The sequence below is a fragment of the Oryzias melastigma genome, linkage group LG11, assembly GCF_002922805.2.
Source record: "Oryzias melastigma strain HK-1 linkage group LG11, ASM292280v2, whole genome shotgun sequence".
Lineage (NCBI taxonomy): Eukaryota > Metazoa > Chordata > Actinopteri > Beloniformes > Adrianichthyidae > Oryzias > Oryzias melastigma.
In genome coordinates this window covers 13,785,514-13,806,193 of record NC_050522.1, presented here as the reverse complement: position 1 = coordinate 13,806,193, position 20,680 = coordinate 13,785,514, and the positions used below count along the sequence as shown (strand labels likewise).

The window sequence follows — 20,680 nt, the reverse complement described above, 5'->3', positions numbered from 1 at the left end:
CTCTGGGGCTCAGAAGCATCAAAAGAAGCAGTCGCCTCACAGCAGCCTCCAACCAGCGTTCATTCACTTCTCCAAGGCCATCAGGCCCAGCGTCCGTCCTCGAGCTGTGAGACGTCACTCTCACAATCCGGCGCTGAGCTCGGAGGCCGGGCGGGGTGACCTCTTAACCTCTACCGGCCTGCATGGTAGCCCGTCATCCTGGGAGGAGCCTCTTTCTGTGGTGGGGAAGCCGTGCCTTCTGCGCTGCAGCCAGCGTGCGGCTCGCTCACAGCTTCACATCTTTCTGCCCAGCGAGGCCAAGGCGGAGGAGGTGGACAGGGAGTCTGTGGATGAAGGCTTCATGGATGAGCTGGACATCAAAATAGGCTCCCTGAAGCTCCAAGAGGAAGCAACAAAGGCGATCACAAGCCCTTCATAGACCCAGCAAAGGAGTGGTCAAGAACTAAAGTTCTTCTCTGTTTACTGTGTATTTTTATGGACCTAACAGATGAAATGTGCAGCACATTCATGGAGAACAACATAATTACAATGTGACAATAAGGATGAGAAACACTGCAATAACATTTTTTTTTTTTTGAGAGATAAAAAGTTAAAAATGTATTTATTTGAAATCCTTTTGGGAGTACTTCTACATTTCTGGAATGACAGCCTTTTTTGGTTTAAGATTGTAGATTAGACTATCCATATATGATCTGCCTAAATGTGAAGAACTGAGAAAAAGCAAAAAGTAATAGAGGAAAGTTTGGAGAAATACCTCATTAATAAATGTAATTAATATCAGAATTCATGTGAAATGTTTTTATTTTCATTTAATAGATCTTTTAGTATTAAGATTTCCAATTAACAACATAAAGCAAAGATCATAAAAAAACAACCAGTAAGTGTTTCTAATTTAAAATAACTTTTTTTTTTTTTTTTTTTTACAAAAGCTTGATGATTATTAAAGAATGTGGGTTTGAACATTTCACCCAGTAAGATTCTTAATCATTTAAGTATTTAACAAACACACACCAAAGTTTTACATTTTAAAAGAAAAACAGGCAACATTCTTAATGCCTGTTAAACAAAAAAAAAAAAAAAATTTTTGCCAAATAAAATACATTAAATTCATCAGAAAAAAATTAAAGACAAAAACTCAATTCTCTCCCCCCCCAAAAAGTAACGATTGGAAATTCTTTAAACTTTCTATAAATTTGAAAAACAACACAACTGAAATTGTCACATCGAGACAAAATTGCAAAGCTATAATTTACCAAAATAGGTAACAAAGGCAAAGCTCTACATGAAATTATAAACAACATTACCACGGCTTATACTGTAGAGCCAGGCTCAGGATTTTCAGAATAAAATTCAAATTAGAGGATAATTTGGTTCTATAACTGGAGTATTATACAATAAACAGAATGTTTTTGCAAAGTAATAGTATAATGTAGTCACAATTAATAGCAAACAATTGCTGATGTCAAAAAATACAATAAAAGAAGTCATTGAATTAATGTCCATTGAAGTTCAGTATGTTCTGAATCATTCCAGCACTTTATCTAACTAAAAACTAGATTAAGATAAACATTTTTGTATGTGAAAACAAAATGTTGGTTTAAATGGATGAAAGAAAATAAAATTTTGATTGCTGTTTTTTTTTTAGCAACAACAACAGGCTGTCATTGATATGATGAAATTCAATAATTAACCTACTTATCTGGTTGACAGATGATATGCTGTGACTCCACATACTTTAAGTATTAAACCCACACATTGTGGTTCAAATTTGAAGTAAATCTGGGTGCACTGAATATTGTTAGAGTCATAAACATAAAATAAAACATTAAAACTGAAATTTAAAAAGATTATTTTTGTGTAAAGTGGACATGTAAACATGGGAGAGTTACGAAATTTCTTTCTTGTTATTGTAGGCCAGCCTCTAGAGGTAATTTGAGGAACTGCAACACTTCCGGTTTGCGTCATGATCAGAACCGGAAGACACTATTTGGTACCGCCCCCTTTTTATTTTAATTAATTAATATTTTTGTAATGATACTTTGGCGGACTAATATGGCTGCACCAGCCTTCATTTTAAACTACATATGACGTCAGAGGTTATTGTTGTGGTTTTTGTCGCTTTTAGGCAGAAAGCGGAAGTCTGTCGAGGATGCTAACTGCTACAACATGCACTCTCTTTAGCTTGTTTGTGGTACCTAGCTACATCGCTAGCTATTGACATAGCTTGCTCCGAACGCGCCTTTTTGTCATGTTAAATTCATTTCTACCAAAATTAAAGGCTCACTGGTAATACTTCAGTTTGCTTTTTAATCATTTAATCTTTTCGTTCAGCAACGAAAACGCGCGATTTTTTTCTTTCCACGAATAGATTCAAAGCTGCAATGGCTTGCAGCGCTCCGAATTGTTCTAACAGACACTCTAACTCTGGTCTGATCAGTTTTTTTCGGTAAGTGCAATAGTCTACTTGAGATCCTTTGCTATTTACTGATTTTTAAAAGAAAAATATATATTTATCTTCAAGACATAAAGAGCTTTTATGCTATGAAATAATCATCAACTTACTCAGATGACCGCTAGCCTTTTTTAAAATTGTTATACATTAGCTGTAATAAATTTGAGGCACCTTAGCGCAGGATAATTTTTATGATTGTCATTTATTAGTGAAGTTAGGGGGGCTGCTTGTTTGATTGTTTATTTTCAACCACAAATAATAAACAAAACATTTTTTTCTTTTGGGGGGGGAAGCAAGCTACTGAGATGTGAAAGTTTTTTTTGTTTGTTTTGAAACAGTGATTTAAATTAAATCCTTCACAATGTTTTACTTAATATTTGTTCCATCCAGAGATATTTAGTGGAATTTAAGCTGTGTTTTATTTATTTATTTATTTATTTTTACAAGATTCTGTCATATGAAGAATTTTTTCCTTAGAAGTTTTCAAATGTAAAGCTTTAGGGTTTTACAAAAACTTTCACAAATTAATCATTGCATTAAAAAAAATTATTCCATGTGAAATAATATAAAATTACATGTGCAAAATCAAGTTATACATGTTTCTTTGTGATCTACACATGCTACTACTTATCACTTACTTTTAAAATCTGATGCAAATGTGTTTGCTCTAGCAACCACACTTATCTTGATGCAAATACTATGAAATGCATTTTAACATGTATTTTTGTCACTGCAATCCACAAATTATTATCTGAATAGTATTAGAATTTTTGGTTATTGTTCGATTAAAGGTGTACTCCATTGCCACGATTAATTTTCTTTTATATATGTCCTCCATCATCAGAAAAATGCTTCAAGAACATGTTAAAAACAACAGAAACTATTTTCATTGGAGTGGATATTTAAGGGTGCTTGGTTTCACAGAACAAAATTAAGAATGTAGAAGAAATCTTTCCCCTCTGACCTTTCTGTTGGGTTTTTTTTTAGAACTTTTCAAGGACTGTTATGTTGACCCCTTGCTGACATTTTAAAGCATGTTTATTTTTTTTCTCTACGTCTAAGTTTCCCATTAGGAGATGCTGTCCGGTTGGACAAGTGGATGAGGAACATGGGTAGAGATGACTGGATTCCAAAAAGGAACTCCAGGTTGTGCAGTGTCCACTTCAATGTTCAAGATTTAATTGTTGACTACAAGGTATATTTTTTCCCCCCAAATGTTTAGCATGTGTGTTTTAAATGAGATGACCTACATAGAAAACCATAACTTTTTTAAGGACTATATTTATTTATTTTGATATCATTATATTGTTGGAGATAGAATACATTTAAGTAAATCCTCCTTTGTGTCTTTTTTTCTAGGGTAGAATGACTCTTAAAGACACAGCTGTTCCTACAATATTTCTGAAAAGTCCGGACACCAGTTGCAAACGTGGTCGTAGACGTGGTCGGTCTGACTATAGGAGACTGGTTAACGAAAAGCAGAAGGTAGGCTGTCTTGCTGCTTTGCACATATTTATTCTTATTAATCTATATTTTTAAATAATGTCTGACTCAGCCCTCTTCCTTCAAAAGCTATTCGTTAATACAGTGGGAAACTGCAATAATCATCCACACCACATGGTGGCGGTAGTTCTCACAATCATAAAAACAAACGAAGCGCTGGCTCTATATGCTGCACTCTGCTGCCTTGTGCAGGCTCATTTAGCAGTTTTAGAACATTATCCAAACGTTTTCTACTAGCATTTTGTTCTTTAAAGCCAATGGTCTGCGTTTATTTATTTTTTAAAAACATGCCGGCAACAAAAAAATGAAGACGGACCCCAGGGTGAGGCAACCAATCAAGTCTGTTCTTTCCGAATCGCTGGCGCGGCAATTTTGTGCATCGTTACGTCGTGACTTCCCTTATAACACAAAAAAGCTACTCCGGTATATATTGTGAGGTGTTGATAAATGACATTGTTCGGGAGTCAGATTGCAGACGCTGATGCACAGACTCTCGTGGACTTGTTCTTTGCTAGCGTTAGCTTTGCTAGTTTTTGCTTTAACTGCACGCAAATTCTGAGCTCTGCTGCTGTGAGGTGTTGCGTATCTGATGCTTGAAAACGAGGCATCGGCTGCGGCTTACTTATTCTGTTCCTCCATGTAAATAAGAAACTGTAATAACTCCCAGTGTTGTCTGCACATGTGCCCTAATGGTGGTTTAAGATGCAAAGTTAACATAAATTCTCGCGAGATCAACAATCGTAAACAAAGAATTACTTACCACGTGTGCGAGGAAAACCACTACATTTCCCTTTTTACAGAACTCTGTACTATCTTAACTTTTTCAGTTCTCATACTTACTTTTATTTAAACAAAAATTAAAGCTTCAAGCCTAAATTTTGTTGTGTGATCAGAAAATTCTGACCATCATATATTATTTCCTGTAAGATAATTAACTTTACCTACTAAATTCATAACTTAAAATCAAAACTTTATGCAGATAATTTACTATTTAAATCAGGTCTTTATTGTTTGTTCTCTGTAGGGATCCGTGCATGTTTTGTGTCTCTCTGCTCCATCTCATTTTATTCCTTCTAACATTAATTTGGGATGTTTTTTGTGCATCTCAGCTATGAATTCCAGTTCTAAGTAATCCTATGTATGTTTGAGATATCCTGAATGGAATTAAGGAAATTATTTGAAGAAACTAATGGGCAATATATATATATATATACATATGCTTTGACCCTTTTTAATTATTACTTTCAGATTCTAAGAATTTTATTTCAAATGACATGTACATTTTTTTCGTTTTTACAGGAAATGGAAGAAACCGATGAGGAGTCAGTTCTAGAACCAGAAGTATTAGTGGAGGATGAAGACACAGAGACTCTAAGTGGATCTTTTTCCTCCAGACTTTTTGAACTGGAAGAGAATTCAGTTGAAAACCAGAACAATCAAGAAACAAACCATAACTGTAGTGCTGCAGAGGCTCTCATACCAGCTGAATCTGAATCCGAAGATCGAGTGGTCACGGTGGATGTTGCTTCGATGGAGACTGAAACAGAGGAGTTACAAATGCAGGAGAAGCTTGAGCTTCAAGAGAAAAGTGTTGGGAACCAGGTTCTTCCTGCTGGCCAAAGTTCCAGAGAGGAAAGGAACACTGACACTGCTGATTGCAAGGATGACGATAGGCCAACAAATGACAACCCAGATGAGGAAGGTGAGGGGTCCTTCAGCAACAAGTCCTCCTTTGGCCATAAGCAGGTGATTTCAACGGCAGACCTGGATGAGATGATGGACATGGGAATTGTAGACCAGATTGACCAGGAGGCTCAGATGAAAGAAGAGGAACAGAAGAACATGGATGTGGAAGGCAGTCAGTCACCCTCTAACTCAAGTAAAGGTACCAGAAAGCAAATTTCTGAACTTTTCACGTTTTTCACATTTTAGATTCATCATTGGGCCTTATGATATGATGCTTTAAAAAAATAGTGTTTTAAGCATCACCTTTATGTGCCTAAAACATATCTGCAACTGAAAGTAATACAAATCAAGAATATTTGTAGATCAGGAGTGTCAAACTCAATCACACAGGGAGCCAAAATCCTAATCACATAGTAGGTTGGCGGCCAAACAGGACAAACATTTATTGAGCATATAAAAAAAATAAATTAACACTTTTTAGCTTTAAAAATGTCACTTTTTAAGCATAAATATAAATAAAAACAAAAACAGACAGGAATATTATTCCAGAATAAATCAACTTAAACCTTAAATAGCTTTAAATATTTTGTTCTCCATAATACTATATTTGATCAAAATTATTCAGGTTAAATATTAAGTAAATGTTAAAAGAAAAAAACCTTCTAATATTTTTACTTTTATGTAATTTTATATACAAAATGTAAACTTATAAACATCCCAAAAGATTTTGCTCTCCATAAAATAAATCCTGTCACAATTATACAAGATGACATCTGGCCTTCAATAATAATGATATAAAATTATCTGGAGAGCTGGATATTATTTCATTTTTTCTGCCAAAAACTGCTTACAAAAATCAGTTTTATCAAAAAGTTTTACATTTTTGATCACACACGTCTATCTAGACTTTTCTGGGTCTAAGTGGGGAAATTTAGAGGTGATGATGTTTTAATCCCAATGTAAAAAGGAAGAGAACCTTATTATTTAAAGACAAAGTTTAAGAGTGATTTACCGGTTAAGAGGAAATTTCTGTGCTGAGATCTTTTGACCTTTTCTCAGAGGACCAGCCGTCTGCAGAGGAAGAAACAGACGTGAAACCAACGGCTTCAGATTTGATGCAGTCCTCTGAAGCCAGGGCAGGTGGGTGATGTCAGAGCTCAAATGAGTCAGTTTCATTCCAAAACCAGCAACTGGAGCTGAATGTCTCATGTGAATATAAGACAGTAGTTTTGTCCATAAAAAGAAAATAACAGCAGCAGATGACTACATGTGCTAAAAGTCACTAAAATCATGTATGTGAATGTCACAGTGAGCAATAAAGTTTTGCAGAAAGATAACACACCAAATAAAATAAAAAAAACTCATTTTTTCTTCCCTAATGAGCTGTTTTGGCTCTACATCAGCATCTGTACTGCCATCCAAAACTCATTGAATGCTCAAATGTTTATGAATCATGATCATATTGATCATAATTTACAATATTTGTAGCTGCTCATATATTTTCTCATGCAATTATTCCAATCGGATATTTTTCATAACAGATGACATGTTTTTTTTTAATTATTTTTAGTATATAGAGCCTCAGTTCTTGCTGTTTAAACTGGACTTTTTTTGCTAGAAAAAAGAAGAAACATAAATTCTATTAAGTTTTGTTTGAGTTTCAATGAAAAAAATACCGGATTTTGTTTTTTACTGTTTCTTGCGTGCAGGGGGAGATGAATCGTCACCCCAGAAGATACTGAATGGGATGAAAGAAGTCACATTGCCTGTAAGTAGCATGAACATGGTCTCTTTATTTTTGTGATTTTTAATCTGTTTTTGAAGACTCTTACAGATTTTTTAATTAGCATTTTCATTGAATCTGCCATTCTAAAATAGATTATCTGTCTTCCACTGTCAGGAGAATTTGTCTGCTCCATCCCAAACACCCGAGTCGTCTTCTCCTCCCCCTTTGGCCAAAGTCAAGGACGAGCCGGTGGACGAGGAGTACGATCAGGCGCTGCTGTCCTCCGTCTCTGTCAAAGACGAGCCTGTCAAGGTAACATAGATGATGAAGGTGTTAGCACTGGGTTTAAAATGTTTTTTTTTCTCTGACATCACATTTTTGGGGCATCTATCAGTCTTTTTGGTCCAAAAAAAGTTTGAGATTAAAATAAGAAAGTCAGGAAAACTAGAAAAATCATATATATATAATTGTGCACTCCTCTAACTTGGTTCTGTCTCCTCCAGGAGGACCTGAAGATTGGATCGGTGTTCTCTGTGACTTCAGGAGGAGAGCTCCAGTCCAGCTCGTTGCAGCACATGTTCTGTTCCCACTGCGGGAAGCACCTGGTGAAAGGACAGACGGCGTTCCAGAGGAAGGGCTCGCCTGCGCTCTTCTGCTCCACCTTATGCCTAGAAACATTCATGCCCAATGGCAAAGGAGCCTCAAAAGTGTGCAATACCTGCCAAAAGTGAGTTCCAAACATTGTCTTATCCATGCTTAAAAGCAGGATATTATGTCTCTTCTTTCATTCTTTCAGGGTTATAAAGCGGCCTCAAGACGTCATCATGTCTCCAGATGGAAAAGGAACCATGCAGAGCTTCTGCAGCCAAAGCTGCCTGTCCACCTTCAAAACAAGGAAAAGCAGTGGGACGTCACAAACCCCACAGAACCAGTTCCTCTGCAGCATTTGCACACAGTTTGGCACTGTGAGTCCCAACACACAAAAGAAAAAAGATACTCACTGATGTTGGATTCTTGAATCGCTCTCACCTTCCCTGATTTACTTATTTCTTTACTCCAAAACACCTGATTCCTTTACAGATGGGACAATTTATAGAGGACTTTTTGAGCAGATATTAGAAAATTCACAGCAGAACTAAATTTTCTGAATTATTTTTATCTTTGTTTGAAGATTTTTTTTTTCTATGAGTTTGTTGTAGTTCCAGCGACGTATATTTATAGTAGAACTTCAAGATATTTATCTATTCTTTGTTATATTGTTTGGCTATTGAAAAAACAAAGAAAATGGAAAATATTGGGGATACCCAGCCCTATTTTATACTGTTGTTTACCTCCTAGGCAGATGCTGAAATAACAGTTTGTGTTTTTACGTTATTTTCCAGACCAAACACGAGGTGGTGCTGAAAGGTGTCGTCCACAAGATGTGCAGCGATGCATGCTTCTCCCACTTCCGCATCCTCAACAGCCTGTCCATGTCCGGCTGCGCCAGCTGCGGGTCGTGCTCCCACAACAAACCGCTCATGCTGAAGATGGACAGCGGCTGCAAAACCTTGTGCAACACAGAATGTTTGGCCAAATTCAAAGAGGTTTGGATCCGTATTTCGATTTGTGTTGGTAAACTTTTTCATGCAGAACGGCACCAAATCCTTAGGAAAGATTCCCACAGAGCTTTTGACAGCTGTTTTTTGAGGGCAAAAGCAAAACTACCTTACCAATACTGGTATAGTTATTTTTTTCTTGAAATATATTTTGTGTCTCAATTGTCTTTGCAGAAAACAAAAATAAGTCAGCCGTGCACAATGTGCCGCACTCCACGTCTGCTGGGGCAGATGATAGAAAACAAGAACGTCGATGACTCGGTGAATCTCTTCTGCAGCACTAGCTGTGTGATGGCCTTTAAAGTCCAGTCTGTCAGCTCCTCAGGTACCAAAGAGCCGATTCGTGCGCTGCTCCTATTTTGTGCTCTGAAAACTCAAAAGTGTGGTCTTTCTTCCCCCAAAGGTGCTCAAATAAACTGCGACAGCTGCGGGAAAACCGCAGTGCCGTCCTACCACCTGGCCATGTCAGACACCTCCATCAGGAACTTCTGCTCTCTGCCGTGCGTCATGGCTTTCCAGGTAGTTACTTCAACAAGTCAGATTTTGTCTTAAACTTTGGTTTTAGAAGGTGCAACTGCATTGTTTCTTGTGGAACTTTCTCTTGTCGCTGCTGATATTTGCTTTATTTCTTTCACTAAGGAAAAGTTTAAGAAGAGCCAGGGAAAAGTCGACTTTTTCCCAAAACTGCCCAACGAATCTTCTCAGGCAAAGGTCGCCGCGTCTCCTCAGCCTCCGCCGCAGACTGCTAAAAATACGCTGGAACTGAAATGCTTTCAGTGTGACCAAATCATCATGTTTAAACCCGAATACTTCCAGATCAAGGTAACCAGTGTGTGTGGGGAGCAATCCCAGACTGACTGTTATCCTCCAAACTTGCTTTAAAGGGCCTACATCATGCTATTCTTAAGCCTTTCAGATAATATGTTAACTTTTGGCGCACTAAAGAACAAATTATTTCCTGGTGGAAAAAGGGAGGGGACTATTTCCTGGTAATGATGATTCAAAGAGAAAACAAGCGTTCACAGCCAGTGCTAATCAGAACAATGTTCTCATTATTTCATTAATTCCTGAAATGTTTATCTAGTGTTATCTGCATTTTGTGATTGAATTTAACTGCAAAATGAACCCATTAGCTATCATCATTCTGCCTGTGATGGAATAAAAGCCGGTCTCCAGGGTTTTGTCTCATATAAACCCCAGGGCTGCTAAAAGCAGATATACGGTATTTAGTACCGTATATAATGTTAAATTGTTGTAGCCTGGGGGTGATTCTAGCAGCGCAGACTCCTCCTGGAAGGGGCTGTTCCTCACTTTCTGATGCCACAATGTGAGGCCCCAGTCATTTTCGTGGATTAGGAGGGGCTGGTGCTCAGAGCGCAGGTTTTATAGAGGAATACTTATGTGTGAACACATCAAAATATTGATTTGGGCTTGTTTTTTTGTGAGGAGTTAATATATTACACACAAAAACTAAAAAACTTTAAAAAAAAAAGATTTTGCATCATATAGGCTCCTTAAAGTGTATAACAAGACTATTATGGAATTTTTTGTTTTAGCAATCATTTTTTTTAAACCAGAAAACTGGATAATATTGTCTAAGTAAATGATTAAACTGATTTTTGATGATTCATTTTTCTGCTTTGTGAAGGACAAGATTGTTTTCCTGTGCAGCTCGAACTGCACGAACGAGTACAAGAAGGCCAACTTTGTGATGAGCCTGTGTGAATACTGTAAGATTGAGAAGGTCGCCAAGGAGGTCAAAAGGATTAATAACAAAATCTGCCACTTCTGCAGTGACGGTAAAGGCGCCTTCAGCCACGTTTGTCCTCGACTTTGCTAGTTTTTGCAGAAAACCTGTTTATCAAGACTGGCTATTCTGTGATACAGGATGTAAGCTGCTCTTTAGGCATGAGACGAGTAAAAACTGGGGCAAACACTGTCACTCCTGCACGTATTGTAACTGTGTGTCAAAGAAGCTGGTGACGGCTCAGTACGGAGGCTCAGTTGAGGAGTTCTGCTCAGAAGAGTGCAGGAAGAAATACACCATGCTCTTCTGCCATGTAAGTAGGGTGGATTGCACCCATCAGCAGCTTCTCCACTGTGTTTTTGATACCTAAAAATAACTGTTTTCTCTTCAGATGGCAAAGTGTGACACCTGTGGGCGGAAAGGGAAGTTAAAGGAGAGTCTTCCTTTGCTCAGAGAGGTCAAACATTTCTGCGGCCTCGGCTGTCTCCTCATGTTCTGCACAAAAAAGGTGGCCACTCAGGGAAAAATCGCCGTTGGTGAGAGCCTTTGTGTTTTCATTTGAATCAGAAATGAGTCCTGACCAATTCCAAAACAATCCACTCTGAATTGTTGTAAGAAATTCCCTTACCTAAAGAGGTTTAAAGAGTTTCTGACCTAAAAAATAAATATACCATTTATGTGGATTAGATGAAAGAAATGGTTGTAAAAAAGCAGTGGAGTGCAGGGAAGGAGGCTTTCGAAATTGGCTATGTGTTTTTAAAATATTTTGTGAAACATAATTATCTGAAAAATAATGAAGTTTAAAGTTTACTTTTGGAAGCACATCATTGGTTGCGACAAAATCAGCACCTATTCTCCTCGTTGTGCCCAGAAAACCCCCTAAAGGATTTAAAAAACTTTTTAAATGGCAACATTTTAGTTTTTTATGAGGGAGTTCGATAGAATATTTAAAAAAAAAACAAATGATTTGACTCAAAACATTAAGACATTAAATATGATTCAATTGGTAAAAATATATCCATATATTGTGGAAAATATAACAATTTTGGATCCACACTCCAGACTGGATTTCCACAAAAACAATTTGTGCTCATGAAGAGGCAAACATTAGATATCCGAGAAAAAAGAAGTTGCAGAAAATTACACAATTTAGTACAAACATAAATAAAGACAAATCAATTTAAGACCAAATTGCAAGATTGTGTTGTAGGTAAAAGACCTTTAAAGCAAATTTTTAGTCTGAACTGTCAAAATAAAAGCCTGTCATGAATGCTACAAATATTTTCTGTACAGTCTAATCATAGAGGAATGAATGAATGAACACGGTAGGGGATATTAGTTCAATAAAAAAATCCATATTGATAAGTGTTAAAAGTGCAGCTGGTTACATTTTGAAGAATTTGATCCAAAATGGACATAGGCTCCTAAATCTAATTGATGATTCTGTGCTGTGATTGTTTCTTCATTTAATAATATTCTCTAAATTGTGAAGTTGTGCTTTTTAATGATTAGACAAACTCTGTGAAGTATCTGTGAGTAATTGTGTTTTTTTGGGGTCATCAGGTAAGGTGGAGGATTCGCCTGTTATTGCCAACGTCATGTCTCTTGCTGGCACGCCGAAAACCAAAACCGACACGTCTGACAGATCTGCTGAACAAAGTACAGAATTAAAACTATTACAAAACATGATTTTTGTCTCCATTTTATAAAAGGTTTCAGATGCTCATTTGTTGTCTTTACAGGCACGGCAGCTAAAAAGAGCTCTGGACATGTAAGTTTGTTTCTCAAAAAAAAAAAAAAACACTTTTTTTTTTTTACTAAAATAAAATAAATTCTAATAAGATTATTTCAGGTTGCACTAACTTCAAAAACAAGTTTGAAGCACAGTATCTCAGGTAAAAATTGTCCCCAAAGAAAACGTTTGTCTGTTTCAGATCAGCATTGCGACAGAAACAATGAAATCCCATCCTCCTCTTCCTCCTCCGGGCATAAAGATTCTGAAGAACAAGGCTCTGCTTTGCAAGCCGCTGGTACAGAACAAAGGGGTTTCCTGCAAGACTCAGACGGTGGACGCACAAGCACAGACAGGTGAGCCAAAAAAGGTGGGAAACAAACAAACTGGTTCCTCAAAACTATAAAGTGCATGAACATTTTTCATTTTTGGAAACCCAGTATGTTTGCACTTATTTGCATAAAAATCCAAACATGTCGCATTAAATGTAAATCTCCATTATTCAAACGATTATTATTCAGAAAAATTGTGATAAATGTTAAAATGCTTATGTAAATTTGATGCTTTCTCTTGAGCAAAAAAAAAAAACAATTTAGCAAATTTTACCAAAAAAAGTGGAGTTAATGCTTTTTACCGTTTTCCATTTTTGTGTATAACGAGTTTTAAATGGCATTAGTTGTTATCCATTCGTTATTTTACCAAATTATACCATTTAAATATTTTTTGGAATAAATAAATAATTCTGTATTGTGATTCACATGGATCACATGTCTGTAACTTGTCAAAAAATAAAAAAATTAGGGAATGAAGTTGACCTTTGCAACACAAGGCTATTAGTGCTGAACATAGATGAGAAAGACAGAAAAATGTTTAAAAAAATAGGTTTTTATTCAATTTTGTTTAGGGTTCAGATGTATAAATATGCTGCACTAATACTAAACCAGATGACAATGAAAGTTTTTTTTTTTTTTCGTGGAGCAGAATTATAAGCACAAATAAACATTCGTATCACCTCTTTAGTGGTGTAATTACACCTCCACCTCTTTATATAAAATTATGTGTTAACCTAAAAATTCACCTGACAGAAACTTTATGGTGTTAAGAAGTAGTCTATCATATTCAAAATATCTTTATATTTGTGTTATAAACACAAAAATAAATTAATTTTCTAAAAGTATAAAATCAACCAGATTAATTTAGGATCTAAGTTTGTGGCTGCTTTCATAATTTTGGAAGAATGGATTTTTCTCTTTAAAATTTTGACCAGAAAGGGGTGATTATGAGCTACAGTTGGACTTAAAATGCATACTTTATCTTAGTCCAAACAAAAGAAAATATATATATATATATATATATATATATATATATATATATATATATATATTTTGGGGGGGGGATTCATATATATTTTTTTCTTTTTCATAGATGAAGTCCCCCCTAAGATCATGGTCCTGCCAGTTCCTGTTCCGGTCTACCTCCCAGTGCCCATGAACATGTACAGCCAGTATACTCCCAAACCCGTGGGGCTGCCGCTACCCGTACGTGTCCCCTTGGGTCCTTGTAGAGTTTAAATATCACACATGGGCCCTCATAAGCTTCTGTTTCACTCCACCGCAGGTGCCCGTGCCGATGTTTCTGCCGGTGACGATGGATAACGCTGAGGGCATCATAGAAACCATCCAGGAGATCAAGGACAAGATCCCGTCGGATCCGTTTGAAGCGGAGCTGATCCTCATGGCAGAGATGGTGGCAGAGCAGAGTGACAAAAGCAACAAGGCGGACACACAGAAAGAAAAGCAACCGCAAAAGGAAGCAGAGAAGCAAGAGGTGCTTCCCTCAGATGGTGAGAGGAACATTTAAGGTCATGTTGCCAGTTTTGTTCAAACACACATTACAGACGGACTTCTCTGTGCTTTATGCTAGACCACATCAGTAACTGCAGTGACTTGGACACTGACGACTTGGCAAGTTTGCTCAACAACTGGGACGAGGCCTCTTCTGATGCAGGAACCAGGCCTGCAAGTCTGTCAGGTGCCTTGGAGAAGATTGGGGTGCTGGTGGACTCGTCTGCAGGCGAGCAAAGTGAGCCTCTCCCTGAGGCTCCGCCTCCAGGTCCTCCTCCCATGGACATTGAAGCGGAGTTCACTGTTGGTGAGAGCGTGCGTTTCCTGTCTTCATGGAGTCACGTTCAGCTGCAGAAAGATGTCATGAAACTCAAGTCAGGTTAGTGTTTGACGTTTTGAGTTTTCTTTGCCAGAAACTTTGGATATTATGATTCGAGAAAGACAGAAGATCGACAAACCCAAGAGTCCTCCTCCTGCAGCTTCACGACGACAAGCCCACAGGAAATCCAGAGAAAAGAGGGTAATTTCTCTCTCTTGTGATTTTACTTTGACCTGGTGAACTGCTAATGATACTGTTTATGCCTCAGGGTCGTAAGTCCCAGCCGTCATCTAAAGCTGCTGAGCCTGCCTCTGATAAATCCCTTTCCAAAAAGAGCAAGGAAATGTTGAAGCTGAAGAGCCAGTATGGAGTTGATGCATGGAAACGGTGGATCCAGTGGAGACAGAAGCAGCCAGGCCTCAAGAAGCCTCGTTTTGGCAGTAAGTTTATTAAATGAAGTTTTAAAAAACCCGTACCCGCTCTGATCTGTCTGTCGATGCGGCTGTCAGGTCGGCCGCTGGAGCTAAAGGAGGATCTGCTGCGCTGCACCACGGCCGAGCTCAGCTACGGTCTGTGCTGCTTCGTCACTGAGGTGAAACGGCCCAACGGAGAACCCTACTCCCCCGACAGCCTGTTCTACCTCTGCCTTGGGATTCAAAAAGTAAGACATTATCCCACCATAAAAATCATGTTTGCCATTTTACTGATGGAGGAAAACTATCAAAATCATCTGACTATAACAAATGTTTTATTGCCTTAAAATATCAGTTATCAGTTATAAAGGTATTTAGTGGATTTTCAGGTTATTTTCAGAACGCCACTCCCGCGATAATTTGGATGAGGAAGAATGTGACGGTGTTTGTCTGTGTAGTATCTGTTTGAGAACAGCCGTGTGGAGAACATTTTCATGGACCGTTTCTACAGCAAGTTCTCTGCAGAGTTCACAAACATGCTGAGAGGTTTCCAACCAGCAATAACACCCAGCGGTGAGTTTGGTTTTTTGGTTTTAATCCAGCAGACTTGTTCGCTCCGAGTTATAACCCTTCCTCCATCCTTGCAGGTTATGTTCATTCCCGAGTGGAGGAGGAATTCCTGTGGGACTGTAAGCAGCTGGGGGCGTACTCCCCCATCGTCCTCCTCAACACTCTGCTCTACTTCTGCTGCAAGTACTTTGGGTTTACCACGGTGGAGCAGCACCGCCAGCTTTCTTTTGCACACGTAATGCGCTGCACCAAAACCAACCAGGACAACACTAAGACCACCTTCCTGCGCTTCTACCCCCCCATACCTGTGAATGAGGCAGACACAGGTACTAGAGCACAAATGGGGTTTTGAATGTTTTAAATGTCATTCGGTGTTCAGTAAATGCTTGTGTCGTCCTCAGAGTCCAATGCTGTTCCTGCTAAAAGGAAGAAAGAGGAGGAGAATAAAGAGGACATCCTGGAGATGGTGGAGAACACAGAAAACCCTCTTCGCTGCCCCGTCAGGCTCTATGAGTTTTATCTCTCCAAGTGGTGAGTGACAGGCGGAGGACTTTCTGTGACCATTTACAGTTTTCTGCCCTCCGTTAACCTGCTGGGCCTTGTCCTCAGTTCGGAGCTGGTGAGGCAGCGCACCAACATGTTCTACCTTCACCCCGAGCGCTGCTGTGTGCCCAACTCCCCGCTGTGGTTCTCCTCCACCCCTCTGGACAACGACACCATGGACGCCATGCTCACTCGCGTCCTCACCGTCAGAGAGCTGCACCCCAAAAGCAAGAGGGGCCGACGGGCAGCAAAGGAGGACCCGCCGTTTGTACCTGAAGACGAAGAGGAGGATTCAGATTGAAGAACCGAAGTGACCTTTTTTCTACAGAGATGTTATAAAAGCGGAATCATTCAGAGTGGTCCTAAGAAAAGTGAACTGAGACGCACGTTGAAACGCACAAACGTGATAGTGACTCCTAACACACACCACTGACTGAAAACTTTGTGTCCTCTTGTTGTCGTTTGTTGTGAAAACAACATTTGTTTTTATCCAGATGTTCGGTTCCATCCTTTAAGCTCACGCCGGACTTTTTATTGAGTTGAATGTTTCCCGGAGCGCAGGAGATAGTTAACAAATGCGATTGACCAACTACATAAAAGACATGCAACCTATTTCAAAGATTTTCAAAGTTCTTTTTTTTTTTAATGTCTTACATGCAGCTCTTGTAGATTCTCTGAACCCTGAAGTTAATTCAAACAAATCCTGAATAAAAAAACAGTTAAAGTTAAAAAAGGAATATTGTATCATATTTGGAAATATTCTTTTTCTTCTCAAGGTTTCCATCAAGTCAGAAGAAACGTGTACTTGTTCATTATGTTCAACATCTAGCCAGTTCTCCATGATTTAGTTGCACTTTTGTATTAGAGCTTTGATTAAAATGACACTAAAAGCTGTTTTTTTTTTTAGGATTGTTCTAATGAAATGTTCTTTATTCCTCAACCAGAAATTACTGTGTACAACTGAAGCAAAGTACAAATCCCCGAAGTACACTGTGGAACTGTTTTAATCTAATGTTTGCAGGCATTTACACAAGCCACCCATGTTTTAGAGAAGGACCCCACACACACATTTTCATTTTGCTTGTGGCTGCCAATGTGTTTTGTTTTTTTACTCTGTACTTTTTGTATAAAAAAACTAAAACAAATATACTGTTCATTAACAATTATTGTGTTGATACATGCATGCACATATTTTAAATATATAAAATAAAAATATATGCTTGTGTGTGTAGATTGAGGCTCTGCAACCTGATGCTCTAGAATCAGATGTGACACTGAGGCTGAAGGGAAAAAATAAGGGTTACTTGACATTTATTTATTATTTTGGACAACTAAAATTACAACTACTAAAGTTATTTACAGTAGTGTTCTCCGATCAGTAAGTTCTGTTTAATTTTAAAGTTTGATCTATTTTGCTCATCTTAATTTAGTTGTGTGGGAGGGAAGTTCTTTATATAATCAGTGTTATTGATTTACTAATGGATAGTGAACTATTTAAGATATGTTAATATTCACATGTTGATGTAAACACTTGTAAGTAGGAAAAAAATGAAAACCTGGAACCATCAGGTGCAATACAGCCCTTCTTACATAAGGGGGCGCTTAGCAGTTTTCCCAGCTGCCAGTCCCAACTCTAAATAAAGGCAAAAATGACTTCTGTCATAAAATAAAAGACTATTTTTTCCGGTGGAGTGTGTTTTGGGGGGATTAGCAACAATAGTGTACCGTCTTCTGCCTGCATTGTGCCCCTGGAACTCCCTCTTGCCATAGACAGTCTAATAATACAGCCTCTTACCCATTCTTCTGGTTTTCTACTGCCGCCTCTTGATGAAGTTGTGTATCGTCGTTGATTTCTCGCTCTGGGTCCTGGTCTGTGACGTTACAATCACTAATAGGCTAAAGGCGCTGTCGCTCACGTAGACTCCACGGTCATTGGTGGAGAACTTCAAACGTTGCTGCCCCCTGAAGTGTTTGCATGAGCGAGAGAAAATGCACATGGCTGGTTTATCCCTTCCTCCTGGAAAACCTCTGGGTTTTTTGAAGACACTATAAAACGCAGGTAAATATTAGTTAGTGCAAAAGTGATATATTTAATTGAATGAAGGAAAATGGGCAGAATGACTGCATGCCAATAATAAAAACTCTCATTTTGACAATGAGCTAGCATGCCACCCTAGCATTTGCACAGAAAGTAAACAACAAATGCAGCAGCTGCTACATTTTAGCACAGTAAATAAATTAAACTTAAGCTAAAATCGATAACTTGAATTTTATGCTCCACATTATGATTATCAGTTTTATCTTTGAGATTATGTGTATCATTGTAGCATATAATTAATATGTTTAACATGAAAACCTTTTACTTTTAGGCTTCACTTGACTTCATTCTTCTATAAATGGGAACTTGGCTTTTTGGTCTGTTAATTTATCTATTTAATTTTGGTTTTTCTGCAAGGTGTGTTTTTACTGTGTTCATTTTTATCCCTTTCTTTTAAATTAAACATTAAGAAAAGGACAATACAACTCTAATTTACAATGCAAAAACAGCACAACTCCAAAATATATTTAAGGCACAATAATACTTAAATATTTTGCAAAATGTAAAATTTAGGAAAAGTAATGATTAAGGAGATTAAGAAATAAAACTTAAAATAATAATAATAAATAAATAAGCAAAAAATGTTTTTTAGAATACTAAATTTTGCTAAAGATAAAAACATACTAATAAAAAGAAAGCATGACAGCCTTTGTGATTACAATTATGAAAACCATAAAATAACATTTTTATGACATTTTTGTAATTCTGCAAAACAAAATCAGTCATGAGGGAATTGATTTTCTTTATCTCTGTCTACACCCTAAACAATATTCTAAAAATGACATATGTATAAAGTATTCCTCAAAAAAATAACGTTTCATTTTGGAATTTTATACCACATGTATTTAATAAGCATGGATGTCTGCCATCTCTTTTAACCTTTAAAATAATAAAATAAAAATACCTGTGAAACTCTCATAAGCAGGTTCTAGTGGCATCAACTCTGATCTACAAGAGGGTTTATTCTACTATATTTTGAATAACTCAGACATTCTACACAACAACAGGACTATTTTACTTAAAAATTGGTTTGAGTAAAAGACTTTTCTTGCAAAACAACTAGTTTTATGTTGTACAGTGAGTTTCCTTCCACCTATAATCTGCATTTTTTTACCATTTTCCATAGCTGTTCTCTCTCAAATATTCCATCAAAACAGCAGTATTATTAAAAGTTACTTTGTTTTATGTCACATGTATTTGATGCTTATATTTAGTTACTTTGTCCATTTTTATATATATATATTGATAAAAAGGAAGAAGAATAAATGGATCCAGCTGACATGGAGAAGCAGAAACCCTTCCTGACCCCTGAGCAGGATGCCCTGAATCACATTGCCAATGGCAAAGACAAAGCCTTTCTAGAACAACGATTTATTAACTCCTTTAAAGGTTTGATATTTGTATTTTTGAGTATATTTCTGCTCATGTTGGAACAAAAAACATTTTTTTATTCAGCAACTTAGATATTTTTATACTGATTGTCCAAAATTAATGCTGAAGGACCTCATTTTCTTAGTCATAATCACAAAAAAAAAAATTTCAGCTTTATTTTAAACATGCTCATTTTTAAGCCTAAAAATGTGTCAAATGATAGTTAATCTGCCTGTTTGAAGTGCTAATATTTGAATCTTTTTAAGGAAAAGGCGTCTTCACCCTGAAAACTATCAAACGGTCCATGTTTGTTGTGGAGTATCGAGGCCACATCTCCAGAAGAGACTCGAGGCCTGAGAGGACTCGTCCAGATGTTCTGAACGGTTTTCTCTTTGAGTTTTCATGGAAGGGAGAACAATGGTGGTAAGTTGGTTTGGCCACTCTGTCACCGAAGAGACATTTTTAATACCTTATACACAGTCTGTGTTGTCTGTGGTTTTTTTTTTTCTACCAGTGTTGATGCTTCAAAAGAAGACCAGACTCTTGGAAGGCTGGTGAATAACGACCATGTGAGCCCAAACTGTGTGGTGAGGAAGATTGAGTTTGAGGGAAAGCCACACTTGTGTCTGTTCGCCGCAGAGGACATCTCTCCAGGGGAGGAGATCACATACAGCTACGGGGCCGGGACGAACCCGTGGCACTCTGAGGTACGACAACTCTTTCCAAATGAAACTGCTCTTGTTGCAATTTTCTTTTTGGAGTTGCCACTATTTATCTTTCACTTTAGCCTTTCGACTAATCACTTGGATGAACATTGATTTGTATCTGTTTGTATGTGTTTTTCTATTACAGTTCTATGGTGCCACATTAAAAAAAAAGAAAAAACATTTATTTTTATGTTTTCTTTTGTTTCTTCAATGAGTTTCTGTTCTGGATGCTTTCAAGTGGCATCATGTCAGGAACACGTGTATTTAAGCAATAAATAGGACACAGATGACAGTTTTGATACATTTATTTATTTATTTTTTTTAAGTTTTGCCCTACTTTTATAAAAATGTAATTTTCTTGACATTGATGC

The 20,680-nt window shown here is 37.5% G+C and overlaps 2 protein-coding genes across 4 annotated transcripts in view; both read left to right on the top strand.

Moving 5' to 3' along the window:
- Window positions 1–1,584: 1,584 nt before the first annotated feature.
- On the top strand, window positions 1,585–17,296 carry zmym4 (zinc finger, MYM-type 4). Of its 3 annotated transcripts, XM_024295242.2 has the most exons (30): window positions 1,585–2,286; window positions 2,369–2,446; window positions 3,515–3,647; window positions 3,812–3,937; window positions 5,255–5,840; window positions 6,701–6,781; window positions 7,351–7,409; window positions 7,542–7,679; window positions 7,871–8,094; window positions 8,164–8,332; window positions 8,750–8,953; window positions 9,140–9,290; window positions 9,369–9,484; window positions 9,605–9,787; window positions 10,614–10,764; window positions 10,853–11,025; window positions 11,104–11,248; window positions 12,276–12,371; window positions 12,455–12,483; window positions 12,647–12,800; window positions 13,870–13,982; window positions 14,062–14,287; window positions 14,368–14,595; window positions 14,702–14,808; window positions 14,876–15,047; window positions 15,117–15,268; window positions 15,479–15,593; window positions 15,668–15,916; window positions 15,992–16,121; window positions 16,200–17,296. In XM_024295242.2, the coding sequence occupies exons 2-30, from the start codon at window positions 2,382–2,384 to the stop codon at window positions 16,432–16,434; spliced, it is 4,710 nt and encodes a 1,569-aa protein (XP_024151010.1). In that variant the 5' UTR covers window positions 1,585–2,286; window positions 2,369–2,381; the 3' UTR covers window positions 16,435–17,296. The 3 variants fall into 3 exon arrangements, with proteins under 3 accessions (XP_024151010.1, XP_036070211.1, XP_024151018.1); XM_036214318.1 differs by having other exon boundaries at window positions 1,586–2,446; XM_024295250.2 differs by lacking the exons at window positions 1,585–2,286; window positions 2,369–2,446; window positions 3,515–3,647; window positions 3,812–3,937 and adding an exon at window positions 4,081–4,277.
- Window positions 17,297–18,060: 764 nt separating this feature from the next.
- The window catches only part of LOC112160610, a gene marked incomplete in the record, with an annotated part of 37,096 nt that continues 34,476 nt past the window's right edge, over window positions 18,061–20,680 (top strand). Inside the window, 4 exon segments of the mRNA XM_024295259.2 lie at window positions 18,061–18,192; window positions 19,485–19,620; window positions 19,869–20,025; window positions 20,117–20,309. Of these exon segments, the coding sequence (XP_024151027.1) occupies window positions 19,497–19,620; window positions 19,869–20,025; window positions 20,117–20,309 (474 nt within the window).